At 44.1% G+C, this 15,076-nt stretch overlaps 1 protein-coding gene across 4 annotated transcripts in view; it reads right to left on the bottom strand.

The window, feature by feature from the left end:
* The window catches only part of RGS9 (regulator of G protein signaling 9), a 90,193-nt gene that overhangs the window by 58,666 nt on the left and 16,451 nt on the right, over nt 1-15,076 (bottom strand). For all 4 annotated transcript variants that reach the window (XM_053292244.1, XM_053292247.1, XM_053292246.1 and 1 more), the window contains 3 exons: nt 11,226-11,276; nt 9,046-9,152; nt 7,763-7,814 (listed from right to left, as the gene is read on the bottom strand). In XM_053292244.1, the coding sequence (XP_053148219.1) occupies nt 7,763-7,814; nt 9,046-9,152; nt 11,226-11,276 (210 nt within the window). The remainder of the gene's footprint in view (nt 1-7,762; nt 7,815-9,045; nt 9,153-11,225; nt 11,277-15,076) is intronic.

Raw genomic sequence — 15,076 nt, 5'->3', positions numbered from 1 at the left:
TGAGAACAGCCTCAGTGCTGAGATCCTGCTTTTACACCCTGCTGCAGAACATTCTCCCTGCCTGAGCTGGCAGAGGTAGTCTCAGTGATGGTGAACTCCTCCAGAAGGTTGATGATGAGGGATTTCAACATTCAAGCCAGGACCCCTTCACTTGCAGCAGCTCAGGATTTCCTGACCACCACAACAATCATGGGCCTGTCTCAGTATCTAGCCCCATTCATTCTATAGGCCACACTCTTGAAGGCTGTTCACACAAGCAGCCAAACCTAGGCTTGGGCAGCCCTGCCTGGGTTTGGCTGGCCATGTGAAGTGCCGGGATCAAGGGTGATCCCAGTGCTGCCTCCCTTGCAAGCCCAGGAACTTACCCCAGGCTGTGTGTGCTCAGGCTGCCCACAGCCCAAGCACACACAGAGCAAGATGCCTAGAGCACCTCGCTTGAGAGGGAATTCCTCAATGGACCGTGCTCCTTGAGTGGTGCTTTGGGATTCCTGGAGGCCAGGACTCATTTCCCTGGCCTCCAGAGATCCATGCTGCTCATAACAGCACAGAACATCTGGGTGCAAGAGCTGCACCCCACATGCACAACAACCAATTGTCTGGTGGGGGGGAAGGTAGATCCAACCATGCCTTCCCCACCGCTTGCCCTCCCCACCCCAGAAACAGTTGTATACACTGTCTTTTGATCTGCTGTGTTGGGCCAGAATGATGGGGATCTATGTGGGTGATTTATACATGACTCCCTTCTTTTAGAATGTATACATAACTCCCTTCTTTATCGCTACTTTTCACAGGGTAGATTCACGGCCTCCCCTTTCCTCCACAGGGGTAAAGGACGCATTAAGATGGCCTGTCCTTGGCCTCATTTCACCATCTGGTGAAAACCTCTTTTTAAACAAGCTTTCACTTGTTCATTTTGCTGCTGTTTCACTCTTTGGGGGATGTTATTTATTACTGTGATTTAATCAACGTATTGTTGTATTGCATATTTTATACATTGTTTTTAACTTGCGCATTGTTCTGAGAATACAAGCAGAAAAGTGGTCTAAAAACTAAATAAATACAGAAATAAAAAATACAATCATATGGAACTGGATCCATGTGGTAAGTCATTGGCGCACACTAGCTGTATCTGATAACTGATTTCCCATGCCATCACAACCCTCCTTTTTTGCTGTCAGATTGCTGGATCTGTGTGAGAACATAACAGCCCTGCTGGAGCAGGCTCAAGGCCCATCTAGTCCAGCATCCTGTTTCGCGGAGTGGCCTACCAGATGCTGCTGGAAGCCACAGGAAGGAGTTGAGAGCATGCCCTCCCTCCTGCTGTTACTCCCCCGCAACTGGTACCCAGAGGCACCCTGCCCCCGAGGCTGGAGGTGGCTTACAGCCCTCCGACTAGTAGCTCTCTCTTTAGCTCTCCTCCATGATGTTATCCAAACCCCTCTTAAAGCCATCCGGGTTGCTGGCTGTCACCACATCTTGTGTCAGAGAATTCCACAAGTTGATTATGCGTTGTGTGAAAAAGTACTTCCGTTTGCTGGTCCTAGATTTCCTGACAATCAATTTCATGGGATGACCCCTGGTTCTAGTGTTATGGGAGAGGGAGAAGAATTTCTCTCTATCCACTTTCTCCACACCATCCATGATTTTATAGACCTCTATCATGTCTCCCCGCAGTCGTCTTTTTTCTAAACTAAATAGCCCCAGGTGTTGTAGCCTAGCCTCATAAGAAATGTGCTCTAGGCCCTTGATCATCTTGGTTGCCCTCTTCTGCACCTTTTCCAGTTCTACAATGTCCTTTTTTAGATGTGGTGACCAGAACTGTACACAGTACTCCAGGTGTGGCCGCACCATAGTTTTTTATAAGGGCATTATAATATTAGCAGTTTTATTCTCAATCCCATTCCTAATGATCCCTAGCATGGAATTGGCCTTTTTTACAGCTGCCGCACATTGAGTTGACACTTTCAATGAGCTGTCCACCACGACCCCAAGATCCCTCTCCTGGTCAGTCACCGACAGCTCAGATCCCATCAGCATATACTTGAATTTGGGGTTCTTCGTCCCAATGTGCATCACTTTACACTTGCCAACACTGAACCGCATTTGCTACTGTCGCCCACTCACCCAGTTTGGAGAGATCCTTTTGGAGCTCTTCACAATCAGTTATGGATTTCATTACTCGAAAGCGTTTGGTATCATCTGCAAATTTGGCCACCTCACTGCTTACCCCTGCTTCTAGATCATTTATGAATAAATTAAAAAGCACCGGTCCCAGTACAGATCCCTGGGGGACCCCACTTCTTACTTCCCCTCATTGCGAAAACTCTCCATTTATACTTACCCTCTGTTTCCTGTCTTTCAACCAATCCACACATGCACTTGTCCCCTTATCCCATGACCGCTAAGTTTCCTCAGGAGTCGTTAAAGAGGAACTTTGTCAAAAGCTTTTTGGAAGTCCAGGTATACTATCAGAGGTGTAACTAGGGAAAATAGCGCCTAGGGCAAGCACTGAAATTGCACCCCTGTCCAAACAGGAATGATGGGACTTGTAGTCAACAATATCTGGAAATCCCTGTTAAAAGGAACACTGTACCATCTAGACATGGTTGTTGATCAAAACCTGAAAACATGAGCCATCTCTGTAAAAGACCTAGAACAACAGTCAGGAGTTATGCGAGGATTCCAAGTGTCATTTTCTCTGTCTCATCTCATTCTTTAAAAAACATGACTTTGTCCTAGAGGATCACCGGCCCAAATAGCCACTAGCAAAATAGGGGAAGAAGGTGGTGGTGGTGGTGTGTGTGTGTCTATAAACCGGTGAATGATTCCTGCCAGCCTTTGTCTTATGATGACTGTTGGCTCATGATGGGGTATATGTGCATTCACCACACTAGTGCTTACTTTGACACCAAGAGGGAGGAGGATACATTAGTTTGCCACACTAGACAGAGGAATTTGCAACAGGAGCAGACAGCCAAGTTCTGCCAGGGCCAAAACCAGCCCCTGCCATACTAAGAAATCATTGTAATTTGCCCCTTCCTGTCACAAGCAGTGTGCTGTTCTTTTATTATTAACTCTAACTCTCAGATATCCCAGTCATGGATGGAAAATTCAGGGTCAATTTACAAGAGACACATTTTCTACATGGAAGTTTCTTCTGTGCAGGTGTTGTGCAGAAACCCATGTGTAGTGACCGCCAGGGGCATGGCAAGGTTGGAATGGGCCAGGATGAGATTTTAAAATGGGCCCCCAGCCCCTCAAAGTCCAGGGCCTCCACACGCCCCAGGCCCCCAAGGATTTAAGTCTGATATTTCAAAATAAGTATGCTGCCTGGAAATACATTTCACTGAATACACACATGCACACTTCACAGTATATAGTGATATACATTGAGTACTATATATTTGTGCTACTTATAATGCCTAGAACACACTAGCAATGCTAATTATTAAAATGGCCCCCTTGCTGCAGATTAGCAAAGGAGACTTTCAACCATGCAGTGTGAGCCTGTGTCTGTTTTCTCAGAATTCTGAACAAATTCAGTCAAGTTTGATTCCAGGAGGTTTTTCACACGAGGCTTTTAAAGCCCTTTAACACACATCTCCTCTGGAATGGAGGTGCTGCATTCACATGTTGGCCAGATTTACCCTGAAGTCCCTGCAAGTTATTGGGGAGCAGTTCACACACAAGAAAAATAAAATAAAATAAAATAAAATAAAATAAAATAAAAGCACAACACATGCTTCACAGTTCTCACTCAGACCTTCTGGGTTGCAAAACAACTTGAACGTAAGTGCATTTATGAATGAATGAATGAAAATAAATAAAATATACTTGTTCCAGAAGTTTTTGTAATTTTCTGCCCTGAAACAAGCCACTTATAGGCCTTTTTAGATAGTTTTTGTTTTTAAAGCCAGCACATTTTCCAGTCTGTTTTAAATTAAATATTCTGAGACTTCTCAGTCTCGCCCCACCCCCCATATCAAAGCCCTATGGCAAGCAGATTTCTATAGGGGTGGGGGGACCACAAAAAGGAATTCACAGCCTACCTGGCAAAAGCTGTGCTGGATGGTCTGGGCAGAGGATCTGCTGCTGCTGCAGAGAACTCTGCCTGCTTCCTCCTTCCTGGCTTGCTTGGCCTGCCGAGTACAGGCTTCAGGGAGGCCTACTCGGAGGCCTCTCTGGAAGCCCCGCCCACCCACCAATCAGCTGAGAGGCGGGGAGAGAAGAGCTCTGCAGTTTGCAGGCCTTGCCGATCCTAGGCTTCGCCGATCAGCCGGAGCTGGAGGCAAGTGGCTGAGGGGCCCTGGGGCTGGGCAGGTGGGCAATGGGGTGGGGGTGGCAGGAACTGGTGTGGCGCCCCCACCTCAGTGGTGCCTAGGGCACATGCCCTGCCTGCCCCCCCCCCAGTTCCGCCTATGCATACTATGTCAACTGGATCACCTTGATCCACACACTTGTTGACACTCTCAAAGAACTCCAAAAGGTTGGTCAGGCAAGATTTGCCTTTGCGGAACCCATGCTGGTTCCCTCCCAGCAGGGCCTGTTCTTCTATGTGCTTTACAATTTTATCCTTGAGCATGCTTTCCATCAATTTGCCTGGAACTGATGTTAAGCTAACTGGCCTGTAATTTTCCGGATCACCCCTGGATCCCTTCTTGAAAATCAGTGTTACATTTGCTACTCTCCAGTCCTCTGGTACAGAACCTGATTGCAGGAATAAGTTATATATTTTAGCAAGGAGGTCAACAATTTCACATTTAAGTTCTTTGAAGACTCTTGGATGGATGCCATCTGGCCCTGGTGACTTGTTAGTTTTCAGTTTTTTCAGACAGTTTAGAACATCCTATCTCGTCACTTCTATCTGGCTCAGTTCTTTAGCCACCATCCCCGAAAAGCCTGGTTCAGGAACAGGTATATGCTCAGTATCCTCTGCCGTGAAGACGAACGCAGAGAACTCATTTAGCTTCTCTGCAACCTCCATATCCTCCTTAATAATCCCTTTCACTCCCTCATTGTCTAATGGTCCAACTGCCTCCCTGGCAGGTTTCCTGCCTCTGATGTATTTAAAGAAGTTTTTGTTATTCCCCTTGATGCTTTAGCTAAATGTTCCTCAAACTCTCTTTTCGCCTCCATTATTGTTGCCTTGCATTTCTTTTGCCAGAATTTGTATTCCTTTCTGTTCTCTTCATATGGACAGGCCTTCCAATTTCAGAAGGAATTCTTCTTCCCTTTTATTGCTTCCTTGACAGTACACATTAACCATGCTGGCATCTTCCTGGACTTAGTGGAACCTTTCCTCTTTTTGGGTATACAATCTAACTGGGCTTCTAGTACTGTGGTTTTGAGTTTCAGAGGAAGGAGCCATTTTCAGAGGAAGGAGCCATTTCACATGAATAACTTGCCATGTGGAGCACCATTCACATGACTGCAATTTTGTGAGGCTATCACACTGCTGATTGCATGAGTAAATTGGTCCTAAAACATTTTAAAAAGCAAATATAAATTTGGCTGTCCAGCTTTTTTGTTTTTAAGTGAAGAAGCATTCAAAGAAAGAGGTCATCCTCCTACCAACATTCTGAGGCAATACAATTCCCAGGGAGGACAGCACTGTTCCCTCTAAGGCGTGCACATGTGCACATGCTCACAAGTTTTTTTATGTCTGCTCAGTTCATTTTAGATCCTGCTCAGATGGAATCAGGAAGGCCCCATTCTGAATGCATGTGCGCACACATTGCCTTGATACTGCTACCCAGGACAAAACTCATTCCACACACACATGAAAAAAATTAGAGAGAACACTGGAGGGCAGTACCATGTGATATATTTGGATATCTTGTGAACTACATTTTGAAAGTGTTTGTTTAAATGAGCAGAGACTAAAAGAATGAGCTTCTTTTTAAGCAGAAGTACAGACAGGCCACTTCTAATCTTGTTAATTGTCCATCTGAACGTCACTGAATTAAGACCCCACACTGTCTTGTCCCAGGATGCTTTCATCTACCGTAAAGAGAAGCAGAACTTCCTCTCTGGAAAGCAGAGCAGAATAAAGCTCTAGAATATCCTTACTTGACTTTTCAAAACATGATCCCCCTTGCATGGGAGAAGTGGAGGAATATACACTTGTACATAAACAGAGTCGCTGACAGCCGTGCTGGTGCTACAGTATGTCCTCTTCCCTCTGAAGCCCACTATGATCAAGGGCAGTTCTGGGAGGGGAAAGGGGGACAAGCACAACCTCAGAAAAGTAGTTGTGTGTCCCCCCCCTCATCCCCACTCCTGTACAGAAACCTAACATGTGCAACAAGCTTGCCCACCCAGAAATGAATTTTGTCCTTTCTTCCCCCCTGCTCTCATTTTTTTTAAAAAAAATTTGGTGCTCTCAGTGTGAATAGTGCACAAATAGCTATAGGCAGAGCTATGCATCACAAGGTAATCATCGGGTTCCCAGCCCTTGTAAAGCTACTGTTGGAGAAAGTGGCATTTTCAGAGGAGAATCAGTGTGTGGGAGAGTTGTTTAACCCCCAACTGCTAATTTCCCCCTCCAAATCCCCCCCTCACCCAGCTGCTTTTATGTCCCCCACTCCCAAGCTGGGTTCCAATAGCAAGAAAAGGCCTAGCTACAAGAGGAAACATATATCACTTGTACAGGAGTCCCAATAGTGTTTGCAATATTACTGCAAGCTAACTTCTCTAAAGCAGGGTTCTCAAAGCATGCCACAAAACTGTTGCTAAAGGATATACGAGCTTTTCCTGCCTCCCTTAACTTCAGATATTGTGTTGTGTAGCCCCGATTCAGCCAGGAAGTAGAGTCAGTTTTCCTCATGAAAGTCTCATGAATGACTACATTGATATAGTCATTCCCTCATTACAATATACATACACTGTCTACAAAAGCTTGGACCTGCCAAATGAGATGAGGTGCTTATTAGGGAAAATGGCCTTTTCAGTGGTAGCACCCCGTTTATGGAGTAACCGCCCCACTGAGGCTTACCTGGGATCAGCACTTTGTTCTTTAGACGCCAGGTGAAGACCTTTCTGTTCACCTAGGCTTTTAAAAAATATTTTTGTATTTTATTGTTAACTTTCTTTTATTTTAATTTGCTTTTAATTGTATGTTTTATTTGATTATTTTGTTATTCTGCTTTATATTCTACTTTATGAGTCACCCAGAGAACAACTGCTATTGGGCAACCAACAAATAATAACGGATAACTTTTAATTTCAGTTTTATTAATTGTGGTCTTTGACAGGTCTTTTAACATTTTCTTACTAATTTTTATCCTGTAGGATATCTATTTTATTAATGTTGTAAGTCGCCCTGAGCAGCAGTGCACTGAAGGGGTGGGCTATAAATATTTTTAATAATAATAATAATAATGTTATTTCTGCAGTGGCGCAGTGGGGAAGCAGCTTGCCTAGGGAGCAAGAGGCTGTTAGTTCAAATCCCTGCCAGTGTGCTTCCCAAACTGTGCCTATTTGTAATCACTTATATCGGGCAGGAGCGATATAGGAAGGTGCTGGAGGCGGATGCTCACTTCAGGGACAATGGCAAAGGCATAATCTCAAACTGCGTGGGAGGAAGGCAATGCTAAACCACTTCGGTACTCTACCAAGAATACCACATAGCTCTGTGGTCACCAGGAGTCAACACCGACTCAACAGCACAATCTTTCTTTTCTTTATGCAAATGTAATATGAGAATCCGCTTCCATTTCATGGCCAAGAAGTCAGAGAGAGCCTCTCAAGTGTTGTCACTTACCATAGTCTGTGTCTTCTGCTGCCCACTGCTGGGTTGGCCAGAAGTAGGGTGTCTGCAGGCAGCAACACAAAAACCAAGACTCAAGTTACCTTAACCAGATTCTCCCCAATTATTCTACCAGCTAGTATATCACCCGCAACCACGTAGGTTTTCAGTATTTATTTACTTATTTGTATAAATAATTGTATATAAATACTAGATCAGGCCTTCAGAGCAAGAGGTCAGGGGACCAATTACAGCCACCTTCCTGGCTACATAAGCCCCTCTGAAGAAATCTCTAATTCTGTTGTTGGCAGCCTTTCCTAACTTCATTGTCAGAATGGCTAATGCTCAATTAACCCCTTAAAAGTGGGGGTGGAGATGGGAAAATTCCTCTATCATTATACCTGAATGGCTCCTCCCCCATCTCTCCGAGTAGCCCATGTTTTCATTAACCAAACAACCACACTAAACAACCACAATGAGGTTGTGCACATGACCTCAGTGGGGAGGGTGGGTGGGCTGCGGGGAAGGTTGGAGCTCACCTGCCTCCCCCGACAGACGAGCAGCCGCCATCTTCCCCTCCACCACACTGATGCTGGAATCAGGAGGACATCCCCCCCTCCTGCATCCCAGGTTGCCCCAGGGCACAAGCACGGCTGCTGCTCTAGTTAGAGCAGCCGCCACACTCAGTGCAGCCGCTCCCCCCCCCCTCACCCCAGCTCACTGCCAGAAATGGGGGGGGTGGAGTCTTTAACTTTGACTTTAACTGACTTTTAACCTGGCGGCGATCGCTGGCGGAGGTTAAGTGAACCACAGGTTCATTTAATCCCTGCTAAACACCAGGTTTGAAAGTGAGGATCAATGTGGGTGCAGCTCCATGAGCAACCTCACTCCCGGCGCTTCGCGTGTGCAATCCGAGCTGCCCTAGCCTGGGTTTAGCTGTTCATGTGAATACCCTTAATGTATCTCAAACTACTGCCACTGCCTTTTCTCCCCCACTGGAGCATGCTGTTAATTTCCCCCTTCTCACCCCACTGGGACGCACCTCTTCTTTTCTTCCTGACCCCCCACCAATGGAAGCTGGGGATGCCTCCTTTGCCATTGTCTGGCTTGGTGGCCTAGTCCAAGAGTGTTCACCTGTCACTGCTGCCTGGGCAGCATGACCTGAGAATGCTGAACACCTGACCTGCCCACAGATGCGGGAGGGAGCATCCTTTGCCTCTGGCACCAAAATGACTTGCACTACCCCTGTTAGGATGCATTTCTTACGCCATGTCTGCACTGACTATCACTCCACTCACTTGGAATCTGTAGAGGCTGCTGTCTGGTTTGAGAGAGAGATTCTTCGGCTCCTGAAGAGGATAGACGTAGCCATACTTGATAATTATACTTCCCAAGCTGAGTGCCTCTTAAAAAAAAAGAAAAATCGGGCAGCTGCTTTTGTTAGTAAATACAAAGGAAAGACAAATATTCAGAAGCAACCCACTATTTAAAATATGAAAGCCCCATCTGCCATTTTATAAGCCCCGTTACAAAATATGTTTGCCCGAATACACAAACTAGGGCATAGCTCAGTGGAAGAGTATCTGCTTTGCATGGAGAAGGTTCCAGGTTCAATCCTTGGCATCTCCAGGAGCATTTCCAGATGGGACTTTTAGCTTGGAATGGAGGGTGTGTGTCCGCACATCATCCAGATTCCTACCGAAGTCCATGCGATATATTGGGGAGCACTTCACATACAATTCTGTTTTTCATTGCATGTTAGAGCGTAGCCTGATTTATGTCTGGGGTTTAGAAAAACACCACTTTTTGCATCAGTTTCTTTGGGCAAATTCAAACTCGTAGTAAAGTCTCTCAGTAAACCCGTGATAAAGCCTGTTGACTGGGGAAGATCCAGGGAGGACTGGAAGAGACTCCTGCCTGAAACCTTGGACAGCCACTGTCAGATGGACCAATGGTCTAACTCAAAAGGAGACAGCTTCCTATGTTCAGGGAGCAGAATCACAGTCACTGGCCCCACTCCAGCAGAAGGTCCGAAATAGCCAGCATGTAGTCAAACTACTCTTTCAGACCTTACTCTGAATGAATGTATGGGGGTTGGGATTCAGCAGCACAGTTCTGCTCCTTGTACACTCAAACATTTGAAAAGAGCTAAAAACTAAGGTTGTCTTTTTTTTTTTTTTAATAAAGGCAGATCTGTCAACTCCTGCCAACTGGGTAAAAATCTTCTAAAGTTTGGCTCTCTTATATTTAGCAGGCAGGCAGCTGTATTCAACTGCTCTCCCAGCAGGAGGATGGGAGGTGGAGGATTTAGAAGGCCTTTCAGTTGGAATGGATGAGTGGATGTTTCACTCTACCCCCTTTTCAGGGATTTATTCAACCCAGCGTCACACCCCTCCAGTGGCTGTTGCTGAGGTATCCCTTGTGTTTCTTTTTTTGACAGCGGTGAGCTTCTTTGGGACAGGGAATCATTTTGTTACTCCTTTTGCCACATAAACTGCTTTGATAACTACTAAGACGACGACGACGACTATTTATATACTGCTCACCTTAAGTGGCACAGTGGGGAAATGCTTGGTTAATAAGCAGAAGGTTGCCAGTTCGAATCTCTGCTGGTACTATATTGGGCAGTAGCAATATAGGAAGGTGCTGAAAGGCATCATCTCACTCTGCGCGGGAGATGGCAATGGTAAACCCCTCCTGTATTCTACCAAAGAAAACCACAGGGCTCTGTGGGCGCCAGGAGCAGTTGCGGCCAGTGAGGGCACCGGTGGAGGGGCACTGAGAAGCACCATTAAGAGTAAAAGAATAGGTCCTTACCTCCACTCTTGCCGCAACTGAACGCTGCTCAGAGAAGCAGCGTACCGCCCAGCACCCCCTGCGGTGGGGGAGAGCCTCCACCACTCACTTGACTGCGGGTGGGGATCAGCTCCGTGGAAGCCAGGTGAGTGGCGGAGGCGATCCCCCACCGCAGGGGGTGCTGGGCAGCACACTGCTTCTCCGAGAGTGGAGATAAGCACCAATTCTTTTACTCTTAAAGGTGCCTCTCGCCAACCCTCCACCAGCACCCTCACCAGCCACTACTGGCCAGGAGTCGAAATCGACTTGACGGCACACTTTACCTTTACCTTCAACCAAAGGTCTCAAAGCAGTTTACATAGAAAAATAAATAAGACATAAATACGACATAGTCCCCTGTCCCCAAAGGGCTCACAAGTTTGAGATGTAAGTTTGGGCGGGGTATAAATTAGATAGATAGATAGATAGATAGATAGATAGATAGATAGATAGATAGATAGATAGATAGATAGACAGACACCAGCAACAGCCACTGGAGGGATGCTGTGCTGGGGGTGGATAGGGTGAGTTGCTCTCCCCCTGCTAAATATAAGAGAATCACCACTTTAAAAGGTGTCTCTTTGCTCAGTATACAACACAACAACAACAACAAAGCACCAACAGGTTTTATGCCCCTACTGACCTTCATTGGTAATCTGCAGGCGCTGCATAATCCACTGTAATATATCAGAACCTGCAAGGCAAGAGCAAACACTGTAAATCAGAAGCAGCGAGTGTCTCATAATTTTTCACATTCTGGCCTGCCATCTGCCAGCAGTTATATATAGGCCCTGAGGGGACTACAGGTCCAAACATATACTTTCATTTTGGTCTATTGACCACAATAAATCTACTGAGCTGAGCTGAACATATACTTTCCATCATTCCACACTAAAATCAGGCTGGAGATTTAAAAAAAAATTTTTTTTAAATAGGGTGCTGCACTCATCCCACTTTCACTTTCAGTAAACAGTTTTTGCAGGTTTACGTACTGTTACAAAAACTGGTTAAACCTCTTTGACCAGAAGCAACAATGAGACACACACACACAAAAAGTATGTACACGATGAGAAACTAAACCTCTTTAAATTCTCTTAATAATGGTCTCAGATTAGGTTTTTGTTTTGCATTTGCATTGATTGCAACGATGATCCATAAATACAGTAAAATAATCTGAGCCAAGGCTTGGATGAAATATACTTATCTGAACTCTGTTCTCAAAACACAAAAACAACAGAATTGCAGCAGGAGACTCAGTCCTACCCTGGCTGATGTGACAGAGGAGACTTAGCAACTTAGCAGCAGGCAAGATGGTTGAAATGAAAGGTAACGGTCTGCTCTTGCTAAGCTGCCCTTCCTATGCAACCACCTACTTTCATAAGTGTCCAGGTGCCTTCAGGAACCTGTGACTATGCATCAGAGGACAAAAGAGGCTTCCTCAGCTTTTCTTCACACCATAGCAAATGGGTTATCAGCTTTTGATTTCAAAAGTAATATTTAATATTTTAATTGTGTCCTTTTTACCATCTTGTTTTTAAATTTTGTTGTAAACCGCCTTGAGATTGTTTTAATGAAAGGCAGTATATAAATTTAACAAATAAATAAATAAATAAATGAAAATGTGATTGTGTGGAAGCTGGGTAGCTTTTCCTCCTACCTTGCGTCCACACAGTCACTTCTACCCAGCTTTTCCTCTTACCTTGCTTCCACACAACCAAAAATTGGGAGCACGCACAGCTCCCAAACCTGGGCAGAACACTGTTTTGATTGTGTGAATGGCCTCCATGAGTTAGGGATGTTGTGGCAGATTCCTGCACTGAGGAGGAGGTTGGACTAGAAGATATCTAAGATGCCTTCCAACTCTAAACTTCTACAGTCCTAAGCACCAAGGAGAAGATGGATGGTAAGGTGACAGCAGCTTCCCACATATAATATTATTTGTTTAGTGGGTTTCAAAGGCATACTCCCTCACTCCACAGAGCCCCTGTTTTCCTCAATCAGCATCAGCCAGAGAAAGGAAGTCTTAAAACAGCATGTCTTTATTGAAACTGGATCACTAAGCATACAACTAATTGTACATATGCACAGGAAAAGTATGTTTACTCACTTGTTGCACACACAAGATTGCCACTAACAAGAAGAAACAGCATCCCAAATCTTCTTAAGGGTACATAACACATATATGGATCAAAGTCGATGACACTTTCATCCTGATGGTCTTTTGGGCATATACAGAGCAATCAACCCACTACAGTACAGTCCACACTGTGGCTTTCATGTACCTTGGGACAAAGTTCGCCCCATAGCCATCAACAGAAGCAATGCAAAAGAGCCCCTATGACAACTGGAGGTGAGGCATGCTGGAGTGTAAATATGCCCGAAAAAAACCCACTTGTGACTTAGTGTCATTTTCCTCCCACGGAAATCATTCTGCAAGATCACAGATGATAACTCCTGCCTGGCTTTATGTTAACCCTGACCTACCTATTCATGGTATTTTTAAATACTTCAGTAGCTACCATTGCACCTCCAGTGATATAATCCACCCCCAACCCTGCTTTTTTAAAACTTGCAATCCTGACAGTTCTCCATGCATATGCTGTACTGCATAGTTTTCTTTGGAAATGAACATTTTGACTAAATCATAACAATGTAAGAGGAAACGGAAACTGAATTCTGCACTCTTGACAAGGTGACTCATTGGGAACATATTGTTTGCTGTATGAAAGAGAAAGGGCAAGCTAGTTGGGGATCATGCAATTCAGTTAGAAGGCTTGCTTGTAAATTAAAATGAAATACAAATAAATAATTTAGATTTCATTGGCTGGGGATTGAAACTTGGACAGTAAAAATATGCATGGAACTAATTTGAAAGGACATATTACTTTCTTCAGCAGAGATCTATTCTCTACTGTGTAGTAGGGAAGGAAAATAATGACAGAGAACTCTTCATTTCTAAGGCTTTTATTTTACAAGAATCCATGTGGATTATTTTGCCAATTAGGAAAACAGAGTCAAGAATGTTTTAAATCTATTATTATTAATGCATGTGGAATTAAGCTTTCCCCAGCTCTGTCATTTTAACTTTGCCTTTTATTTTGCATTTTAGAACTATGAAGTTTTAAACAGGGCAAGGCTTTAGGAATGCACCTACTCCCTGATCATGTACTAATCTTGGTCTCCAAAGGCCCTCTCAAGATGCAGATTAAAATGTTAACCTGTCCTGACATTATACTGATTGCTTGAGACTCACACCAGCAGTCAGCAGCTCTTATCCCCACTGGCTGCTTCCGGAAATAGATGAAATTAAAAGATTAGCCTGTCACTCACAAACCTGACTGAGGTAACCCAGTTTGCACATGCTCTTCTCCCTTAAGAGGGGGCACTCCTCAAATTTCCTTTCAGAATTCTAAGGAAAGCTCATCAGCCTCTGGTGTGAGTGGAGCTCTTCCTGTTTCTTTCAAAGGAAAATGTGGTCTAAGTTCTCCTCGTTTTTCCTCTTCTTAAAGACATATAAACCCGGTCTTTCATGAATCAGCATCAGATCAATAAACTGCTGTGCTGACAGGACTGTAAGGCTGTTTACAGCCTGGATAGGTATAATAGTGATTTAAAGGTAGCAAAGCTACCAATCAGATTACCTTCATCCAAGAGAAGCATAACTTTTTATATGTTATAGCAAATGCTCAAAATATGGTGTGAATGTAGACGTGTGAATGCTGACAGTTCCCAGATAATGTTGTAGATTTCTCCAAACAGATACTTGTTTCTCACTTTTCAGAAATAAAACAGTGAATCTTGACCATCACAAGAGGTGATTATAAACATGCCCTGTAAACATTCTCTATTATTATTATTATTATTATTATTATTATTATTATTATTATTATTATTTTAAGACAGTCACAAAATATGTCTGGAATTGTTAATACTTGCATGTGAATATCAACATTAAGCACATTTTAGATATTCATTAGATATTCAATTCATATTGACAAAAAATGAAGAATGCCCAAAGCAAAAATGAGAGAGCAAAAGAAGCCAGCAACCAATGTCATATGAGTGGACAGAAGATCATTCTCATCCTAAATGATCATTCTCATCCTAACCACCCAGAGATGAAAGTTTGGGGTGGTGTAAAAATTTGATAAATAAATAAACACATACATACATACATAATTTGTTTGAATGTAGATGTAGTTTTGAAATAACTTGAATCTCCACTGGTATTCACTTTCAAAAATGTCATTTGTTTGACTTCCCACTTCCCTAATAACTAGATGTGAAGGGAATATAAATGTATATGTTCTGTACTGTAGATTAACCTTGTTGCTATCTTGATGGTTAAAAGCTATCTGGAGTGTAAAGCACGACTAGGGTCAAAGACTGTAAGGCTGTGCACATAACCAGTCCTAAGCAGGCAGGGCAAGACAAGCCCAGGTAGGGCTAGTCCTTTGAAGCGCCAGGATCGCTCCCAATCCTGCCCCTTCTCCC

This window comes from Hemicordylus capensis, chromosome 2 (genome assembly GCF_027244095.1).
Source record: "Hemicordylus capensis ecotype Gifberg chromosome 2, rHemCap1.1.pri, whole genome shotgun sequence".
Classification (NCBI taxonomy): Eukaryota; Metazoa; Chordata; class Lepidosauria; order Squamata; family Cordylidae; genus Hemicordylus; species Hemicordylus capensis.
Note: the sequence above shows the minus strand (reverse complement) of the source record. Positions and strands in the feature narration are given on the sequence as shown.